The sequence below is a fragment of the Gymnogyps californianus genome, chromosome 5 (genome assembly GCF_018139145.2).
Source record: "Gymnogyps californianus isolate 813 chromosome 5, ASM1813914v2, whole genome shotgun sequence".
In the NCBI taxonomy this organism is placed as follows: Eukaryota; Metazoa; Chordata; class Aves; order Accipitriformes; family Cathartidae; genus Gymnogyps; species Gymnogyps californianus.
The window spans coordinates 1,617,140-1,634,298 of NC_059475.1; the positions used below are offsets into that span (position 1 = coordinate 1,617,140).

At 56.1% G+C, this 17,159-nt stretch overlaps 1 protein-coding gene across 1 annotated transcript in view; it reads right to left on the reverse strand.

The window, feature by feature from the left end:
* The window catches only part of MYRF (myelin regulatory factor), a 41,929-nt gene extending 25,659 nt beyond the window's left edge, over positions 1–16,270 (reverse strand). The window contains exons 1-6 of the mRNA XM_050896979.1: positions 16,105–16,270; positions 14,429–14,569; positions 10,855–10,942; positions 9,690–10,016; positions 5,992–6,053; positions 219–525 (exon numbers count right to left, since the gene is read on the reverse strand). Coding sequence (XP_050752936.1) covers positions 219–525; positions 5,992–6,053; positions 9,690–10,016; positions 10,855–10,942; positions 14,429–14,569; positions 16,105–16,270 — 1,091 coding nt within the window. The remainder of the gene's footprint in view (positions 1–218; positions 526–5,991; positions 6,054–9,689; positions 10,017–10,854; positions 10,943–14,428; positions 14,570–16,104) is intronic.
* Positions 16,271–17,159: the final 889 nt, after the last annotated feature.

A 17,159-nucleotide genomic window follows, 5' to 3' on the forward strand; every position in this document is an offset into this window, starting at 1 on the left:
GCCATGCACCGCAAACCCCTGCCCCACACTTTGGGTCATCTCCACCTCCGATGCCTCCCCAGCTCGCTCCCATAGAACCAGGGCACGCTCCTTCCCTTGCAATCCAACCCAGTAACTTTGCTCGTGCATTCTGCAAGCCTCCAGCTCCCGTTCCCTCCTCCCCCCTTCCCCAAATCACACAAATAACGCTGAAAAGCCCCGGCGCCCTGAGGCCTTACTCTGCTCCGTGTTGCTGGAGTAGCTGGTGCAGCATCTGCGACTGCTGGGCATGGTGGAGGTCGGCAGGCGCCATGCCTTGCCCGATGCCGTACGGCGGCATCAGGGGCTCAGCCTTCATGTACATGTCCCGCTGCAGGCTGGGGTAGTGAGGGTTGTGCTGCTGCTGGTGCGGGTGAGGGGGGGGCGGCGGGGGACCCTGAAGGTGGGGGGGTGGAGGTGGAGGCGGCGGAGGAGGGTGCTCTAGGCGAGAAGGGGGAGTCATGTGGCACATGTTTTCGGGGGTCATGGTCCGGAGGAGGTGAGGATCTTGCAAGAGAGAAAGAGTAATAGCTGTTAGCCCAGCAGGTAGGGCCACGCACTGTGTGTCCTAAGCCCAGGTCCAGCACAGGCACAGCACTCCTCTCCCCCTGAAGCATCCTAGTCCCGCTTATCTTCATGAACCCATCCCTCCCTGCCTCTTCTGCCTAGCCTCAGCACGGCTGTGTCCCCTCAGCCACCCCATCTGCCTTGCAACGGCCACCTTGCCCTGCACTGACTTCTCCTCCCAGGTTCCTCAATGGCCCCAGCATCCCACAGACACCTCCAGGCTTCCCCAGCCTGAGAACCAGAGCCGTGCTTCCTTTCTCATGTCAGCAGCCTCGGCTGTCGTCAACTTCAGACCCAGTCTGTCCAAGTGGGATCTACAGAGCAAGGACACAGCAGGGTCCTGGCCGGCCAGCTGATAAAGGGACACGCAACACTACGAAACCAGATGTCTCGTACCGTACATCTTCTGAGAAGAGGTGAGACTGGAAGGGGTAAGCACAAAGGAAGCAGGCAAGGCCCGGCATCTTGAAGCTCAAAGAACCAAAACTCAAAGGGCAACCAGGTCCGCAGGCTGAGAGACAACAGGGAAGATCCCCACAAACATTCCTGATATTTGCTAAACCTCGGTATCTCGCGTGGACGCTCTACAGTGAAAGCATGTCTTTAGGAATTCCCAGGCAGCTTTTGTGTTAGCTTTGCATTTCCCTTCAAACAGAAAAATCCATCAACCCCAATATTCCGGTAGCACCAAGGGACCGCATGGACCAAGAAAGCACAGATGGGGGCAAAGGTGCAACAGTCAGCAACAGCATCTGAAGCCTGCGCCTGGAAAGGCAGAGCTGGAGAGAAAGCACCTGAATTTTGCCTGATTTTACTGATTTTGGGCATGGCCCAAGGAAAGTGCCCAGCAATATGCTCTTGTGGCAAAGACAACCCACTTCACGATGCCAGAGCTTCTCATAGCTGTGGGCCACAACACCCTGCCAAGAAACCACGCTCTCACCCACTGACAGAGCCTTGAGAAGCCAAGGGTGGGATTCGTCCCCCAGAGCACTGCTCAGCTGAGAGCTCGGGGTCCCAGCTCGCTGCGTTGCCTGTCTCCTCCATAGTCCCAGCAGAGAGATGTCCCAAGGATGCCCACACCCAGAGGCACCAAAGGCGGCTTGTCGCTGTGTTAGAGCACTACCGCGCAAGGACACTCGCTGTGCTCTTCTCCAACGAGAGCAGAGACAGGCACGGGAACAACTCGAGAAGAGACAACTGAATGACCTGAACACCTCCAGCTCATCAGCACCAGCAGTGAGGACTTCTGTGGGGGCACTTGCCTGTTTTTTTTAAATTTAAACCAGAAGGAGACTTTGATCTCTAAATTTAAATAAACAAAAAGAGACATTCAAATGTGATCCTACCTTTCTCCTCCTCTATTTGGAATTGGATACTAAAGCCAGGCCATGATTAGGGTCAATTTGACTATATCACCATCAAAAGAAATGCTTGGTGTGTGGAGGGGCATGCAAATCCATCCTCCTTTCTGCAGCTGCGGGGGCCTCCAGCTAGCCATAAGCTCAAGGCACAGCGATGCCAGCGCTCAGCTGAGGGCTTTAACTAGAACCAAAACATTTTTGGAGGCTAAGAGCAAAAAGTAAAGCGTGTAAAGTAAAGCCACATGGTTGAATCTCACCCAACGTGCCTCGAGAATGACTAGAAATTAGCGATTTGACCAAAGGGAGTAATAGGAATAATTTTACTAAAGAAAAACACCCGCGTCGGGTGAGAAAGTGTGCTGGCAAGACTTGAACAGGCTCAGCGCTCATCTCAGATGGAGCAGGACATGATTTCTGTCTTCTCTGAACATACAAGTGTTTGTATGACACTGCCTACAGCACTGAAGGACTGGTCACGCTAGTGACCACACCGGTGAAGTTTCAACACCGCTCTCAGAACTCAGCCATAACGACAGGATTAAGTGCCTGCTCAAACTGTCTGGGACGAGGGAGCGTTGGCATCATTTCAGCAGCTTATTTTTATGTTTTAACGCACCCTAAAAAAGAGTGAGCTTGTGCCGTGAGCAAGTGGAAGGCAAAGATCCGAGTATGATGAATTGCAACGATCTCTTAGGCCAGCTTCTCTATCCTCACTGCAGAAGCTGTAAAGAGGAGAAGGAAACTGTAAAGAGAAGAAACTTTTCACCTGGAACACACTTCTTTAGCAAAATCAAACCCTTCCACAGCTAGATGCTGCAAGTGAAGAAACGCAGTGAAAAAACAGAGGAAAACTAAAAAAATGATCACCAACTTTAGCGCAAGACACATGAGAAATGAGCTGACAAAGACTGCGAGCAGATCTATGCAAGAAAAATCCGTACAGAGAAAAATCTCATTACTCAAGATTTTACATGTGAGAGCAACTCTTCAGAACAGGGCACGCTGAAGATGTCATGCTGAGAAAAATATGACCTGAAAGAATTTACAAATTTTCCCATGAAAATCTCCCAGGAAAACATGAGTGAACATCCTGCATGTAGATGAGTGGGAATGTGAGGCATTAACAGGCAGCTCCCGGAGAAGCGGGTAACAGAAGCCTCGTGTGGAAGCTCAACGTTTCTCATGCATGGAAGTCCTTCCCTCCCATCCTAGCATTAAAACAGAAGATCTCGATACCATTCCAAAAGCCCGTGCTTGCTTTTGACAGCATGGTCCTTTAAACAACAGCAAAAAGATCAGCTAAACTCACGTTACCCTCCCGAGACCACCTCAGAATCCAGTGCACCAAATCGGTGCCGACAAAGCACGCTCAAACAAGTTCGGCCAAAACCTGGTTGCAACCCAGGTGCTGATGCCCAGCTGAAGAAGAAGAGAGCTGAAGAGTTCCAGAGAAACTGGAACTGAAAGGCCCAGGCAGTGACAAAACGTGCAGCTGAGCCACTGCCTCAGAACAGGAGCCCTTTGCTGGGTTTCCCTGCCTGCGGGAAACACACCGCCTGGTCCCCAGCCCTAAAAACCAAGCCTCCATCCACCTTTTCTTCAACGGGACAAAGCTCATCTGCTTTCACAGCCTTTGCCTAACGGCTGGAGGCGTGTCTGCAGTAGCCTGCACGTTCACATGTCCCCACAGGGTACCAAGAAGTGAGCAGAATGCAGAAATGAGGGACTGACTCCTAGGGCATTTGGCCCTGGGGTATAAGGGAACCAAGGGCTGGGAAGGGACAGGGACTTTGCAGGCGTTTTAAGTGCAAGACAAAGCTTCTTTGCACCCCACCGTGGACATCTGACTAAGCTAAGCACCAGCAAACTGCAGGAGGGAGAAAACACATCCAGGGACGGGCCAAGCCTGTTACGGACTACGGGGACACGGCGGGGGATAGCAGGGAAGGTATCTGCTGGGTCTTTGCCAGGCTGCTCCCCTAAGCAGGTGCCACCAGCTAGCCTTGAGCCAGACACTGGGCTGGATGGACTTTGGTCTCAGAACAACCACAATTAGCGGTTGACTAATGAGGCCAAAGCACTTGACCAGGAATTGGAAAACTCCTCCCGTTGCAAGGTCTGGGAAAGGGAAATGTATTTACGCTGAGCCCTCCGACTGAAGGCTGCCAGGGCAGGGCCGCTTCCACCCATTCACCCATTCTGCTCCCCTCAAAGGCTTTCTGCTACCCACCAAGATCTCTCAGTCCTCTTTTCCAGCACACGTCGAACCGGATTCCTCTGCCCATGCTCACAGGCAGGGTCCTGCTCCCCGGCCAGCCTGCCTTCTGGAGCTGTCTCAGGGACAGCCTCGCCAAGCACTAGGGCTCCAGAGAGGAGGGGAGGTCTCCATCCTCAGGAGTCTGGAGATCAGGACCAAAAAGCAGCCTTGCTTTCACGCAATGGCCGGGGCTGACAGGTGACATCCCTGGGACAGAGTATCTCTCTGCTTTTCAGCCGGGTAGTGATGGTACCGGGCACGACATCCCCCTTACCCAGCTCTGCTCCTGCCATCCTGACAAGCCCTCAACTTCTACCTGCATAACTTGGAGCAAAGACTAGCACGACTCAACAACGCAACCGTCCGGGCAGCTTTGGCACCACTCAGCCCAGCTGACGGATACAGCTTCCAACAGCCTCAGAACAACTCTCGGAGACCCAGCCTGCACAGAAGGACAGCCGCTTCAGGGCCGGGAGAGGAGCCTCGCGTCCTCCCCTGCGAAACACTGCAAGAAATGCGTCTTTACAACACCTTAAGTAAACGTCCTGACCCTGCAGCATGGTCAGCCTTGGCACTGGCGGCTCAGGTACAAGCTGGGAGACCTTGTGCAGCTTTCAAGGGACAACCCATGCACGAGGGTCCGAGAACATGCCCTCACAGCAGACACTGCATCTTCACCGTGTCCACAGCACATGGCAATTTCCACAGGCTTCTAACCAGGGTGGGGACAGGGGCTGAGGCATTTGCCGAACGCAGGACTCGTGCTTTGTGCTCCCAGCTCCAGGGAAAAACCAGGTCTGGGAGTCTGAGCCTTCCCTCGTGAGGCAGGAGCTGCTTTGCGGGTGCTCCCCGGGGCCTCCTCTCCTCCCTAAGCAGAGGTGCTGCTGCTCTGCCAGCACGTCAAAGCAGCTCTCCCCATGGTGAGCAACCCGGCCTCTTTGTTATATTTAAGGAAGGGCCAGGAGGAATTCCAGGGATTTTTTTTTAGCAAGATAAACAGAACTCTTGACCTCTTCCATCAAAAAAAAAAAAAAAAAAAAAAAAAGAGCAGGCGCTGTTCCTGGTGGGGACTGGGCTGGAGCCTGGGGAAGAGGGTGCTGCTGCTGAGGGGGAAGGGAGACCAGAAGCAACCTTCCTTCCTCACCAAGGAGTTTCTTCCACCAAAGAGCAGTGAAGGTCACCAGAGGAACCAAATAACACTCGGTGGCTTCCCCAGGAGGGCCTGGCAGTGACCCTGCCTGCACCCGGGGGGACCCAGCTCTCTCTGCCCTTTGCAGGGGGTAGCACAAGACCCCCAGGATCAGCTGGCCCCACTGGAGGGGAGGGAAGGGCTGGGAAGGAACTTACTGCTGAACGGCGGGTTCATTTCTGTCTCCCCGAGCCGGGCTCCATTTCAGGGACGCGCTCACACTCCTTGCCTTTCGTTCACCCGAGGCGGAGGGCAGGACAAGGAGGCTCGCAGGCTCCACATCCCACCCTGCCCGGGGACAAGCCACACTGCCGATTTCTCCCCGTGTAAGTGGATTCCCACCTTGCCTTCTCTCCCGTTCCCTCTCTCGCTCGCTCTCCCCCCGTGCAAAGACTAGCAGCAGAACAATAGGCGAAAGTCTAGGGATATTTACTAACTGATAATCTCCCCACGTATTGCAGCCGCCTGTTTTCTCCCGTCTGATAAAGATTTCAGAGCCAACCACTTTCACAGAACAAAGAGGGGGAGGGTGTCGGGTTTGGGGTTTGGATTATTATTATTATTTCCCACCCTCCACCTCTCTTTTAAGCACTTACCATTCACCTGCTGAGGGGAGTAGGCTTCTGATCCAGAGTCCGGGGGAGAGTCAGGTAAAGTGCTGCAGAGCAACGGGGAAAGAGAAGGGAAGGTCATTTTAAACCAGCTTCCAGCACAACCGATAGGTCCAGTTTGATTAAAGCACCCTCCAGGCTCCGGTCGGAAATCCCCGACACCCCGAGCGTGTCCAGCTGACGAGCTCGGGACTGCCATAGCTGTCACTGCCACCCCGCTCCCCACAGTGGCTCCCCGGACCTCAGGAGCAGGGACAGACATTTTGTTGACCCGGCCAACGAGACCTCCAGTTCAAAGAAGCCAAACAGAAATCTACCCGTTGCCCAGAGAAAGACTGTGTGCTTCACCAGGGCTAAACGGGAGGCTCTGGAGGAGCTGGGCTGGGACCTGGGATCTGATGCACAAAAGCGAAGGCTGGGAAGCCCCCGGGATGGATTCTGCCTTGTGACCTGTACGAACCTGAGCACCACCAAAGCTGCTGGCTCTATCACCCTGGCTCTACTCCAGCATCACCAGGAGCAGGATTTGGCCCTGACTGCGAAATGCAACCAAATAAAAAGGGGGAGCTCTCAGCTGCCTTCTCCGGCACATCCTCGGCTCGGGGACGGCAGGACTGAGGACCAGCCCTGTTGTGTGCGGTGGCAGCACAGATGCGCTGCAGGGAGCCGGTTACCTCCTGCATCCTTCCTTATTTCACCTTGAGCCAGCACAGACTCCAGGCAGCTGGGCTCTTCAGCCATTTCCAACGCACCTCCTTGGAAATTCATTTGAATGCATTTTTCTTTTTTCTTTTCGCAGCCCCTCCTCAACACGCATCCCACTGCAACAGAAGCTTGGGCCTCACACATCTTCAGGCCAGGGTAAAATTTCCACCACCCTGGTGCACAAGCAAAGGACTTGCCTGTCTCAGACACTGATTCTTCGCTAGCGACGTCTTGGAGATCAAAAGTTGAGGCCCTGCTCCCAGCTAGACTGAGCCGTGGTCACTGCAAGCCAAAGCTGCAGCAGAGATGGGGAGGGAGATGGTGACTCTCGTGGCTGGAGCAGTCGTGGCCCACGCTCTAGAGAAAGGCTGACTTCACCTCAGCGTTTGTAGCATGCTCTGTCCTGTGGAGATCTTTGGCAGGGAGATATCTTGTCTGCCCATTCATATCCGCTCCGTTGCCGGTGACACACAGCCTCAGCAAGCCCCAGCAGGTTTCAGCAGCCCGGTACCTCGGCAAAGTCTGCTCCATCTAAGACAAACATGGCTGTTTTCCTCCCCATCTCCTGACACCTCGTTCCTCATCGCAAGCGGATTTTCAATGGAGATCCTTTTCCATTCCCCTATCTTATACCATCAGCTTCGTGGCTGCAAAATAATCCCAGACAAACCAGTACTTCTTGGACGAAAGCTGGCCAAAAAGCAAATGAAGCCCTGAGGGCTGCGGGGAGGAAAGGTGCAGTACACCACGCACACGCCTCTCCGAAACTCTGCTCCTGACGGCACCCACAACTACAGCTGCAAACCAGGACACCCACCAGCACGTTCCTGCACCAGAGGAGCCCAAGACCCCGTAAATGGCTTCTCCATGGTTAAGTGGTACACAGCAGTAGCTGGAGAGGGATGAGGTAGGGTAACCCCAACAAAGAGCCCTCACCATACTTCCCTCATCCTCCACCCTCACTTGTAGCACCTTTCCACCTCTCCCCTCCTATGCTTGGTCTGGAGCATCTACCACCAGCCTTATTTCCAGGCTCTTTGCCACAGCAGCCATGACTTCCTACTATATTTCCTATGAATTTATCAGGATTTGTGCCTCAGGAAGCCAAGTTCTGGCCAATAACAAAAGGACCCAGGACAACTCAGGGAATCCTGGAGGCTGGAAAAGGCCTTGCAGCAGAAAGGTGGACACTGCAGAATTCACACAGGGAGGAAGCGTGGATGTGCCCAGTCCAAGGGAAGGGTTTGTTGGTATCTGACATGTGAGACATTGCTCCTCCGGGAAAAGCCTAGTACAACGGGGAAGGGTCATTCGGGGATGCTGAAGAAATGCTGCCATCAAAGCTGACCCAGTTCATCTACATCCAAACCAAGGTCTCCACCTCTAAGAGGAAGCTACGATCCTTACTCATGACCTCTCACATCCTGGAGAATGCCAGATGAATGCAGAAGAAAGGGACACGACTAGGCATCACGTCATGCTTTTGGGCACGGTTCCCCCTAAGCTGCGTGTAGCCTTCTGTGTACGCAGCAAGGGAGAACTCCCCGGTCTAGGAATAAAATAAGGGCAGATCTTGTGTTTAGCTTGTCTCCTTCTGGAAGATCTTTCCAAGTTCATCCAAAAGGCCAAAGTTATCCCAACGGAGCTGCATTACAGCTGAATCATTGGTTGAGCGTGCTGGAGGCTTCCAAAGCTGGGAATCGCCATGCCGTACTTGCTGGCAACACTAGAGGGCACAAGGCAGAGGGAGAAAAGCCAGACAGGGGCTTGCCGAGATGAGCAGTCCTGGAGCCATCCTTGTCCTTTACATCCACCATCTCCACTGGAGAAGGCACAGAGATTGGCCGTGCAGAGAGCGCATCAGGGCCACCCATCACCTGCGCTACAGAGACAGGTTGGACCACGGCACAGCTCCTCGTGGTACGACTATTGCCAACCACCAAGGCCTCCCGCTGACGAATATGCTGCTGCACACTTTGATTTTCATCTGTCCAGCTTCAGATCATCTTCTTGTTTCACTCTCCTATGACCAGGGGAGAGCAGCATGGACCAGAGAGGTGCATGCGGATGAAGAGACCAGACATGTTCTTCCCTTTGGGTCTCCAGACAGTAAAGCTTTACGCATGCCAGCTCCTATCCCAGACACCACTGTAGGGCCATACCCTCTCAGCGTGCCATGCCTGCCAAAGTGCTCTCTACTGACATGGTCTCTGTCTGGCCCCTTTGGCCACTGCAGATGGCAGCTGCCATGTCGCTGCGCTCTCCTAGCCTGCCAAGGTCGTTCCCTTCCTGTCTGTTCCGGGCAAGGCCATTCCAGAGAGCAGGAACCACAACTTTTCTCCTCCCAGGACTAACTGTCCAGTTGAGTCCATCAGCAATACTAAAACCCGGTCATCCTCTTCCCCTTCACCAGGTCTCCATCCAGACCTCGTTGCAAAGGAGTACAAATCCAGCTCAGATGTCATCTTTTTCTTCTCTTGAGTGGAGTATCTACAACATCAGGCCAAGAGAAGTACATCTCTCTGCCCAATTTAGTTAACGTCTTCCCCTGGGATAGTCACAGGAACATCCTGGAGACTGAATTTTGTCTTGTTCAAATTTATTCTGTCTCTCTTCCTTCTTAAAAAAAAATACAATGCTACAATATTCTCCCATCACACACTTGCAGATGTGCAGCATAGATATCCTGGCCACCCAGAGCTAACGGCTCTACCACCACCTGCAGACATGGGGGATGTTACTGATCCTCCGTAACTCAATGCATACAGACAAGATCTACCAACCAACCTTTCAGAAAACTTCAGGACCTACACTTGTAAGAAAGCATCTCTCTGTGAAGCAAGGGCTTAATACAGACTGACGCTACCAGCAGTTAAGGCACTGTGGGACAAAAATAAACCAACCCTCCAGGCCCCACCAGCCTGGAAGAGCACTTGGCCCACCATTTGCCCTTGTTCTGCCACCCCAACCCCACTTACCCAGGTGCGTAGGAGGCCTTGGGCTCCGATTTGATTGGAGGGACCACGTTGTTTAGGCAGTGGCCACCAAGGTAGCCCTTGGGCACCACCATGCCATTGTTGTTATTGCAGTTGAGGTGAGCACCGTAGCCGGCTCCACATGGGTTGGCCAGAAGAGGACCATGCCGGATTGGAATCTGGCTGCCCGGGGGAGGAAGGTGGAGGGAACCGCTGGAAGCGGGGTTGGTCACATTGGCGATGGAGCTGGCAAGAGGCGCGTTGATGGTGGTTGAGCTGGAGGGCTGGGGGTGTGCATAGCTGGCTGAAGCAGGGATGTCAGGGAAACAGCTGAGAGAGAGAGAAGGGGACAACCTCAGCAGAAGGACAGGTAGACGGTACTTTCTGCCCACCCCTCCCCTCCCCAGCCACGTAGCAATGGGGACGGGAGCCACTCAGGCGCCCTGGGACGCCCAGAAAACAGCAAAGCAGGCAGCATTGTGGTGGCAGCAGCAGGAGCGTACAGGGAGGCAGGTCAGTCCCCTGGGTTGGTGGGACTGATGCAATCCCAAGGGTGCAAAATCCACCCGTGGAGCTGTAAAGGCCACAAGTGCCCAGGACACCAACCTCAAAGCTTGTGAAGATGGCAGGAGACAGCAGGATCTGCTCGCTGTGCTTCAGCTTACAGACTAGCACAGGGAAGCCACTTTGTCACGTCAGCCCCAAAGATCCTGCTCCCACCCTGCGGCCCAGATCACCTCGGCTACTCTCCAGGTCTGCTCCCCCCCTCTTTGCCAATGTCGGCGCACACAGGGAGACCCTTCCCTTCTCCACACTCCTGTTGTGCCGGGGATTTAATCTTTCATGCTGAGCTCCTAGCGCTTGCTTTCCCATTGCTCAAATTAAGGAAAAGTCTTTTGCGGTGCCCTCGGGAGGGGAAAGAGAGGGGACAGAAGAGACTGGGGAAATTCAAAGGCAAGAAGGCAGGAAGAGGCAGGAGGAAGAACTGGAAATGAGTAAGGGAGCAAAGAGCAATAAAGGAGGACTCTAGGGGGGACAGAGGCGCAGCCGGGGTGCACAGTGATTTCTAAATGATTCCTCGAATTGCAGGGCTGGAAATTGCTCAACGTCTCTCCACCGAAAACAACAGTGAACACTGCTCCTGCTGCGGAGCAAGGGAAGCACTTACATATCTGGTGAGTCCTCCTTGCTGATGTACTCTTCCAGGATGCTAGTGTCGATGTTAGATGGTTCCAGAGCTCCATTAATGTCGTGGCCTGCGAGGGGAGAGGAGGTAGGAGCATGAGCCATGAGAAGGACACGAAAGGCCCTTCCTTCGCAGGGCAGAAACACCACCAGACCTTTGCAGAGTCAAGAAACTGATCTGAGAAGATCGGCAGACCCTTCAGTTTGAGGACTGCCCTCTGTCCATACCCATCTGCATCCCAGCGTAAAACCAGACAGAGATAAGGGCGCGTGGGACAAGCCAGGGTGGTGACACCGCCTGGGAAGCTGGACACACAGTTGGGGTTTGTCTACAGCAATTTGCAAGCCAGGCTCTGGCCGTGGGACACACGGGCTTCCCGGGGCCAGGCTCGGGACACGTGGGAGAAGGGAGATCATGGGGTCAGGCTTGAGCTATGCAAGACACATGGCTCCAGAGAGCACGAGAGCCAGGTCTTGCCCAACCAGCACCACCAGCTTGGCGCTGATGTGGCCTGCAACAGCTTTGTCAGCAAAGCTGCAAGAGCCGCCGGCCTCCCCGGGGCTGATGGAGGGGCTCCCCTTTGCAGGCCACAGGAGAGAGCAATCCCTGCAGAGGCAGGGCTGTGGGCTCAGGGGGTGCTTTGGGAAACCAGCTTTTGGGTGCTGGTTTCCTTCCCTTTGGACCCTTGCCTCCACTTTGCAGAACACGCTGGAATTTCTCCGCTGCTGCCATGACAGCTCTGGATCAGCTCCCGACTCCGCAGGAGCCCTCATCCCTCTCCTCTCCTACACGGGCAAGCGCTGGACTTCCCTCTCCTTTCTCCCGGAGGGCTCCTCCTCCCCTCCCCTGTTCTAGGGAAGCTGGGCCGGGTTTTGTTGACAGAAAGTGCTTTCTTTATCTGTCTCTCTGAAGTGGGAGTCTGCAGCCCTCTGGGGTCGGTGCCAGCCCTCGGTGCCAAAGACACTGCCAAGAAAGTGGAAGAGAAGGCCCGACTCCCCCCACCTCCCCGAGCTCAGATAACGAAGACGGCCCTTCTTGAAAGACCCCACGGCTCCACATTAAAGCACGGGCGTCCCTTGCCCAGGAGAAGACCCTGATCCCCGCCTTCCCCCCGCAGACCATGCGCCGGGGAAAGGTCAGCCGCTGAACCGCAAAACCCAGAACGGGGGGTTTCAGCCCACCCCCGGCCAATTGCGGCTCTCCCCTCTGCAAATCCCTTTCATACCAAGACAAGCAAATCGGCAGAAATAAATCCAGCTAGGAATTCCGCCAAACGGACAGGGTGTGTGTGCGCGGACGGAGGGATCTCTCCCTTAGTAACCCTGGCTAGAGGGGAAAAAACCTGGGTAGCCGTTCACTTGCGAGACACCTAACCCTTTGCGCACCCCGCGCCTCCGCGGCAGAGCCCGGGGACTTAGGGGAGAAGGTGGTGATGCTCTCCCACACGAACTCTTGCTGCGAAAGGATGCATCTGGAGCAGGGACACGCGATGCTGCTGCCAGGCTAGCATCGTGGCGAGAAGAGGACAGGGCAGGCAGAGCCTACAAGGTCCCGAGCTGTGCCAGCACTTCGCTTATATAGTTGCAGACCCCAGGTCAGCACAGGAGTAACTCCTTTGTGACAGCCACATCCTCTCCTGAAGTTGCAGCGATGCGGTAGCGACCATGCCGTCGTCCTGCTTCGAGTTAGGGTTGACTGGAAGAGCTCACCGATGGCCAGCACCACGGGTGCTTGTGTCCCTCGCTCATCCTTGAAGACCTCTGCTATAGCTTGCTCCCGACACTTCACCACACGTAGCTCTACCGGGGCATCTCTCCTACCACTCCTCGGCCACTGTGACCCCTTAACACCGGCTGAAACCCTTCTGCCCGGGGGTGAGCACTCCCCGCTCTCCGCTGCCTCGCTCTTGGCCAAAGAGACCGCGCTATAAATCACACGCTGTGTTTGGCAAACGTCCACCACAAAAGCTATCAGAAAACTTGTCTTCGTCCCAAGTTCCAGGGGTTGGGACCCAGGTTCAAAGAAGCAGAAAAGGCACTTTACCAATTTTGCTGCCTTTCCACAAGCTACTGAGCCTGTCCAAGAAAAGTCTGACCCCAGCGGGTTTCCCTCACACCTCCAAACTCCAGGAGCTTCTCCGTGCTAGGAGGGGAGCCCAGGACCTATCCAGAAAGGACCCAAGGCCCTCAACAGACAGCGGTGTGCTGGGCTTTCCTATTTCTTTGCTACTTTGTCTTAAAAGTCACCTTCAGGAGCCCTCAGCTGAGACCCAGGCGAAGGGGGAGATAAGCACCGTGACGTGAGAGGTGCGTCAGCTATGTTGCTGCGGAGTTGAGACGTGATAACAGCCGTGGCGGGGTCCGGCTGCGCATGTGTCATGGGAAGGGGCTGCCCACTAAAAATAAAGGACTTTCCTCCGCCTGGGGACAGAGGCACTTGCGCCAGCTAGGATGAAACGGGGATGTCAGGGCAGCGGGTCTCGCTAGCAAACCTGCACAAGGAACGCCCCACCGCCCATAGCTTCCATGCGGGCCGGGCTCTTACCAAAAGCCAGCTTAGGTGATTAATTAAAAGCTAATACTTCTCCATAGAGTCACGAGCTCCTAATGACACTAACAACACTCCCTCCCCCTCCAAAGTGGGGATTAGAAGGAAGCAGGAAGCCACCGAGGAGGGACTCTGGGAAGCTCAACACCCACACGGCTCCGCACGAGACGGACTCGCACATCTCCTCGTCCCAGCAAAAGAGAGACGGAGGAGCCCAGGGAAGCTCTGAGCTCCCCCACGCTGCCGGCGTTCGCCCTCTCACTGTGGGAACAACGGCAGCAATCCCCACGTAGCATCTCCTGTCTACCGCCCTGCCTCTGCAGCAGTGCCCGTTCCGAAGAGTACGCGAGAGCTCTTGTCACCTGTAACCCCTTTAATGTCCCCGAAACTCAGCAGGATGAATTCTGCCTTCCATCCCAGAGCAGCAAGCCGGGAGAGGTGCCACGGGCACCCGCAGAGCTGCCCGAAGAGCACCGTCTTGTGAACCAGCTTATTAGTGCTCTCTGCGCGCAATGAACATCCCAGGGCAGGAGGGTACCAGGACCAAGTAATTCAGCCACTTCTAACACGCTGACCTCCCTGTACAGACATGGAGACTCCCCAGGGCAAACTCTTCCAGGACAACCTTCTATTTCACAACTCCTTCAGTCGGTGTTGCTGCAAAGAAACTCCCAAACCTGCCAGGTCCCTACGTCCTGTCCTCCTCTTGGCCCCTGCATTGCCACCCCGCTCTCACACCATGTCACCCCTCCGCCTGCTCCGCTTTCTAACCCTTCCCTTGCAAAAGGGTTGAGGAGATCCCCAAAAAGTAACCTTTGCCTGAAGAACAAGAAGATGTGAAACCCGCAGCACCCTCCTCGTGAGCAGAGCCGGGCAAGCAGAGGCCCCCGTACGTGTGAGAATGTCAGGAATCCCAATGTTTGGACTGGTTTTCTCTGCCTTCCCCAAACCTCCAAACACGCTCGACATCCAAACGGAGGTGCTTCCCGCACCACCGTCTCCTCCCTACCCCTGCTCCGACGGCGTGGGTCTGCCAGCTCATCCCTCCTGGTGGCATCCTCTCGGCTCAAGAACTTGCTCCCCGTCCCGTTTTTCAGTTGCTCCGCCGCATCCCACTTCCCATCAGAGATGGGCAGGCGGCCACGGGGCCCTGAAAGAGTTAACGGCGTCTGGCCCCCGTGAGTCGTCATATTTACAGGTCTCAGAGATTAAAACCAGAATTTACCTCGAGTGATAGGCTGATAAGTTTATGGTATTTCTATTTATAACAGTCCCTCCCCCACCTATTCTTGCTCTGTTGCCTGTCTCCTAATCACCCGTAATCCTGCCTGGGTCACCTGGGGGTGGGAGGAAGGGAGAGAGCTGAAGAACTTCATCCTGGGATCCGCTAACAAGAACCAGATGTAGGAACTTGGGAGATGACAATGAGGTCAACTGTTTTCAGGGGCTGGGGAACATCAGCGAAGGGTGGGAGGACACCAGCGAGGAGGAAGAGGGAGAAGAGGCTGTGCCAAGCCCAGAGGCTCCCCGTGGCACTGAAGCCACGTACCGGAGGGCAAAGTTTTGTTCTGGGTTTCAGGGACCCACTGGGGGTTTGCAGGCTTGAATTACAAATGAAGCACCGCGCTCCGACCCGAGCGCCGTGAAAGGCAGCAAGAAGAGGACCGCGATTAAGACAAATGAAAAGCCACGGACCCTGGTAAACCTGCCCGCCGCACATTTCCATTCCCTGCCATCTCAGCCCTGCCTGGTTCCCAAAACAGACAGGTACAAGCGACGGCCTCCACCACGGGCTGCTCTGCAAGTCCGGCTGTTTCTCCAAAACACTTGCCTGAAGTGCGGCAGACGTCACCGGCTGTAGTGCTGCCCCGTGTTCACTTCAGACGGGACAAGGAGCGCTCCAGCGGCATCGCGGCAGCCAAGCCTCCTGCCCCGTTGCCAGCACGGCCGGGCCGGGAGCAAGCGTTTGGGGTCCCAGGGCTTTGGAGGAGCGCTGCTGTGCTGCCTTCGAATCGAGCGACGCGCTGGGCAGCGCCCGGCGTGCAGCACAGCCAGGAGAAGCAGCAGCCTGCAGGAGACAGCGGCACCGGCCCTTTGCTTTGAAGTCCTTGACCTACAGACGGGCCAGATCCGTTACCCCGCTGCGTGCAAACCTTCACCCGAAACCCGGTGCGAAGGGCACGTGGCTCGCTCACGTCCATAGCAGGCCAGGGAGCCGTCAGACGCAGCGCAGCGGAGAGAGGAGGCTCGCGGACACGGTGCTGGTGGTACCAGCATGGCTGGAGCATGCTGGAGAGCCCATAGCTTTTGGGACGGTCCTTCAGCTGGTCACTGCAACCAGCAAAGCACATCTGCCTGCCCAAGGACCTCCGCTTGGTGCCCTCCCTACACGAAGCACATTAGGGCAGGGTGCTTTTGGGGAAACCGAGGCACAGAGCACCCTGGTGACAAAACCACTGCTGAACGGGGAGGCAATAACAAAATCTCCAGTGGGCGCACAGTGGAAGAGGACCAGGAGACCCCAGGAGCTCCTGGCTGCTGGTCCCACACGGCAAGGTGCAGCATTCCCTCTCCCAGCACCTCTCCAGCACGCACTGGAGCGGGTGCCAAACGCTGGTGGGATACATAGGTGAGCAGGACACATGCAGCCAGCCTCAGCAAACACTGCCGGGCATGAAGGCCCACCAGCCGTTACCCGGTATGGCACGGCATTATCCGCGAAGCTCAGCAGCGGCATGCCACGCCGGGGCAGCCGGTGCCGCAGCGAGGTGCAGAGCCCCAGTGCAGCCCAGAGCGCGTTCCTGTGGCCGTGCACGAGGGGTTGTGCAATCGGCAGGCCGGGCTGCCGCATCGGCACATTCCCGGGGCCTCGCGCTGCTCAGCACCCCCCTCCTGCTTCCACCCCTGTTTATCCTTCGGTCCTGGCGGATTGGCTGCCGGCCTGGCCGCGAGCACGAGGAATCCATGCCATGGCTGGCTAACCAAACACCGCCTAAGCCCGGGGAGCTGCAGGGCTGGCGCTCGGCTTCAGACCCACCTCCCCATCAGCAGGAGCCCGGCTGGCTCTGCCACGAAGGGCGAAGCCTGAAGAGCATCCAGTGTGACAGCCCTGCTCCGCTCCGGCTGGGGATGGCATCCCTCCCGTGCCTGCCCTGCCTGGAGTGGGACACGGCGAGGGGCCACGACAAAATCCTGTCCCTGCCCAGAGACCTGGGCTACGCATCGGCCAGCTGGGGAGAGCCAGCCCTGGGGACACAGCTGCTTGCTTTAAGGGACAGCGGGATGATCTCCCCATCGCTCCACGTGCCCAACCCTGGGCTGCCCAGAGGGCACAGAGGGCTGGAAACATCCCCTCTGGCGGGAGGGACGGCGACCCCGCAGCCCCTGCCTCCCTCCAGATACCAGCCCAGCATTCCTCCTTAATTAATGCTCTTTATTACCTGACTGTAACGATAACCAGTCCCTCCCAGCAGAAGTGGCTCCTGTAACCCGAGTGGGACATCAAGCCAGATCACTCCCCCATCTGCCCCAAAGCGCTCTCGGGACCACCCCAGAGCGAAGCCCCGGCTCCCCGAGGCACTGCAATGAGCCCCCAGGCCCCCTCCCTGAACCGTGGCGTGGTTCCTCCATGGGGCGAGCCCCTCCTCACGCCAACCCCTCTATCGTCTTCCTTCGGCCCCCCTCCAGGACAGCCCGCTGGGGTCTGCACGGGCTGCCAGCGGGGCAAACTTTTACGTGGC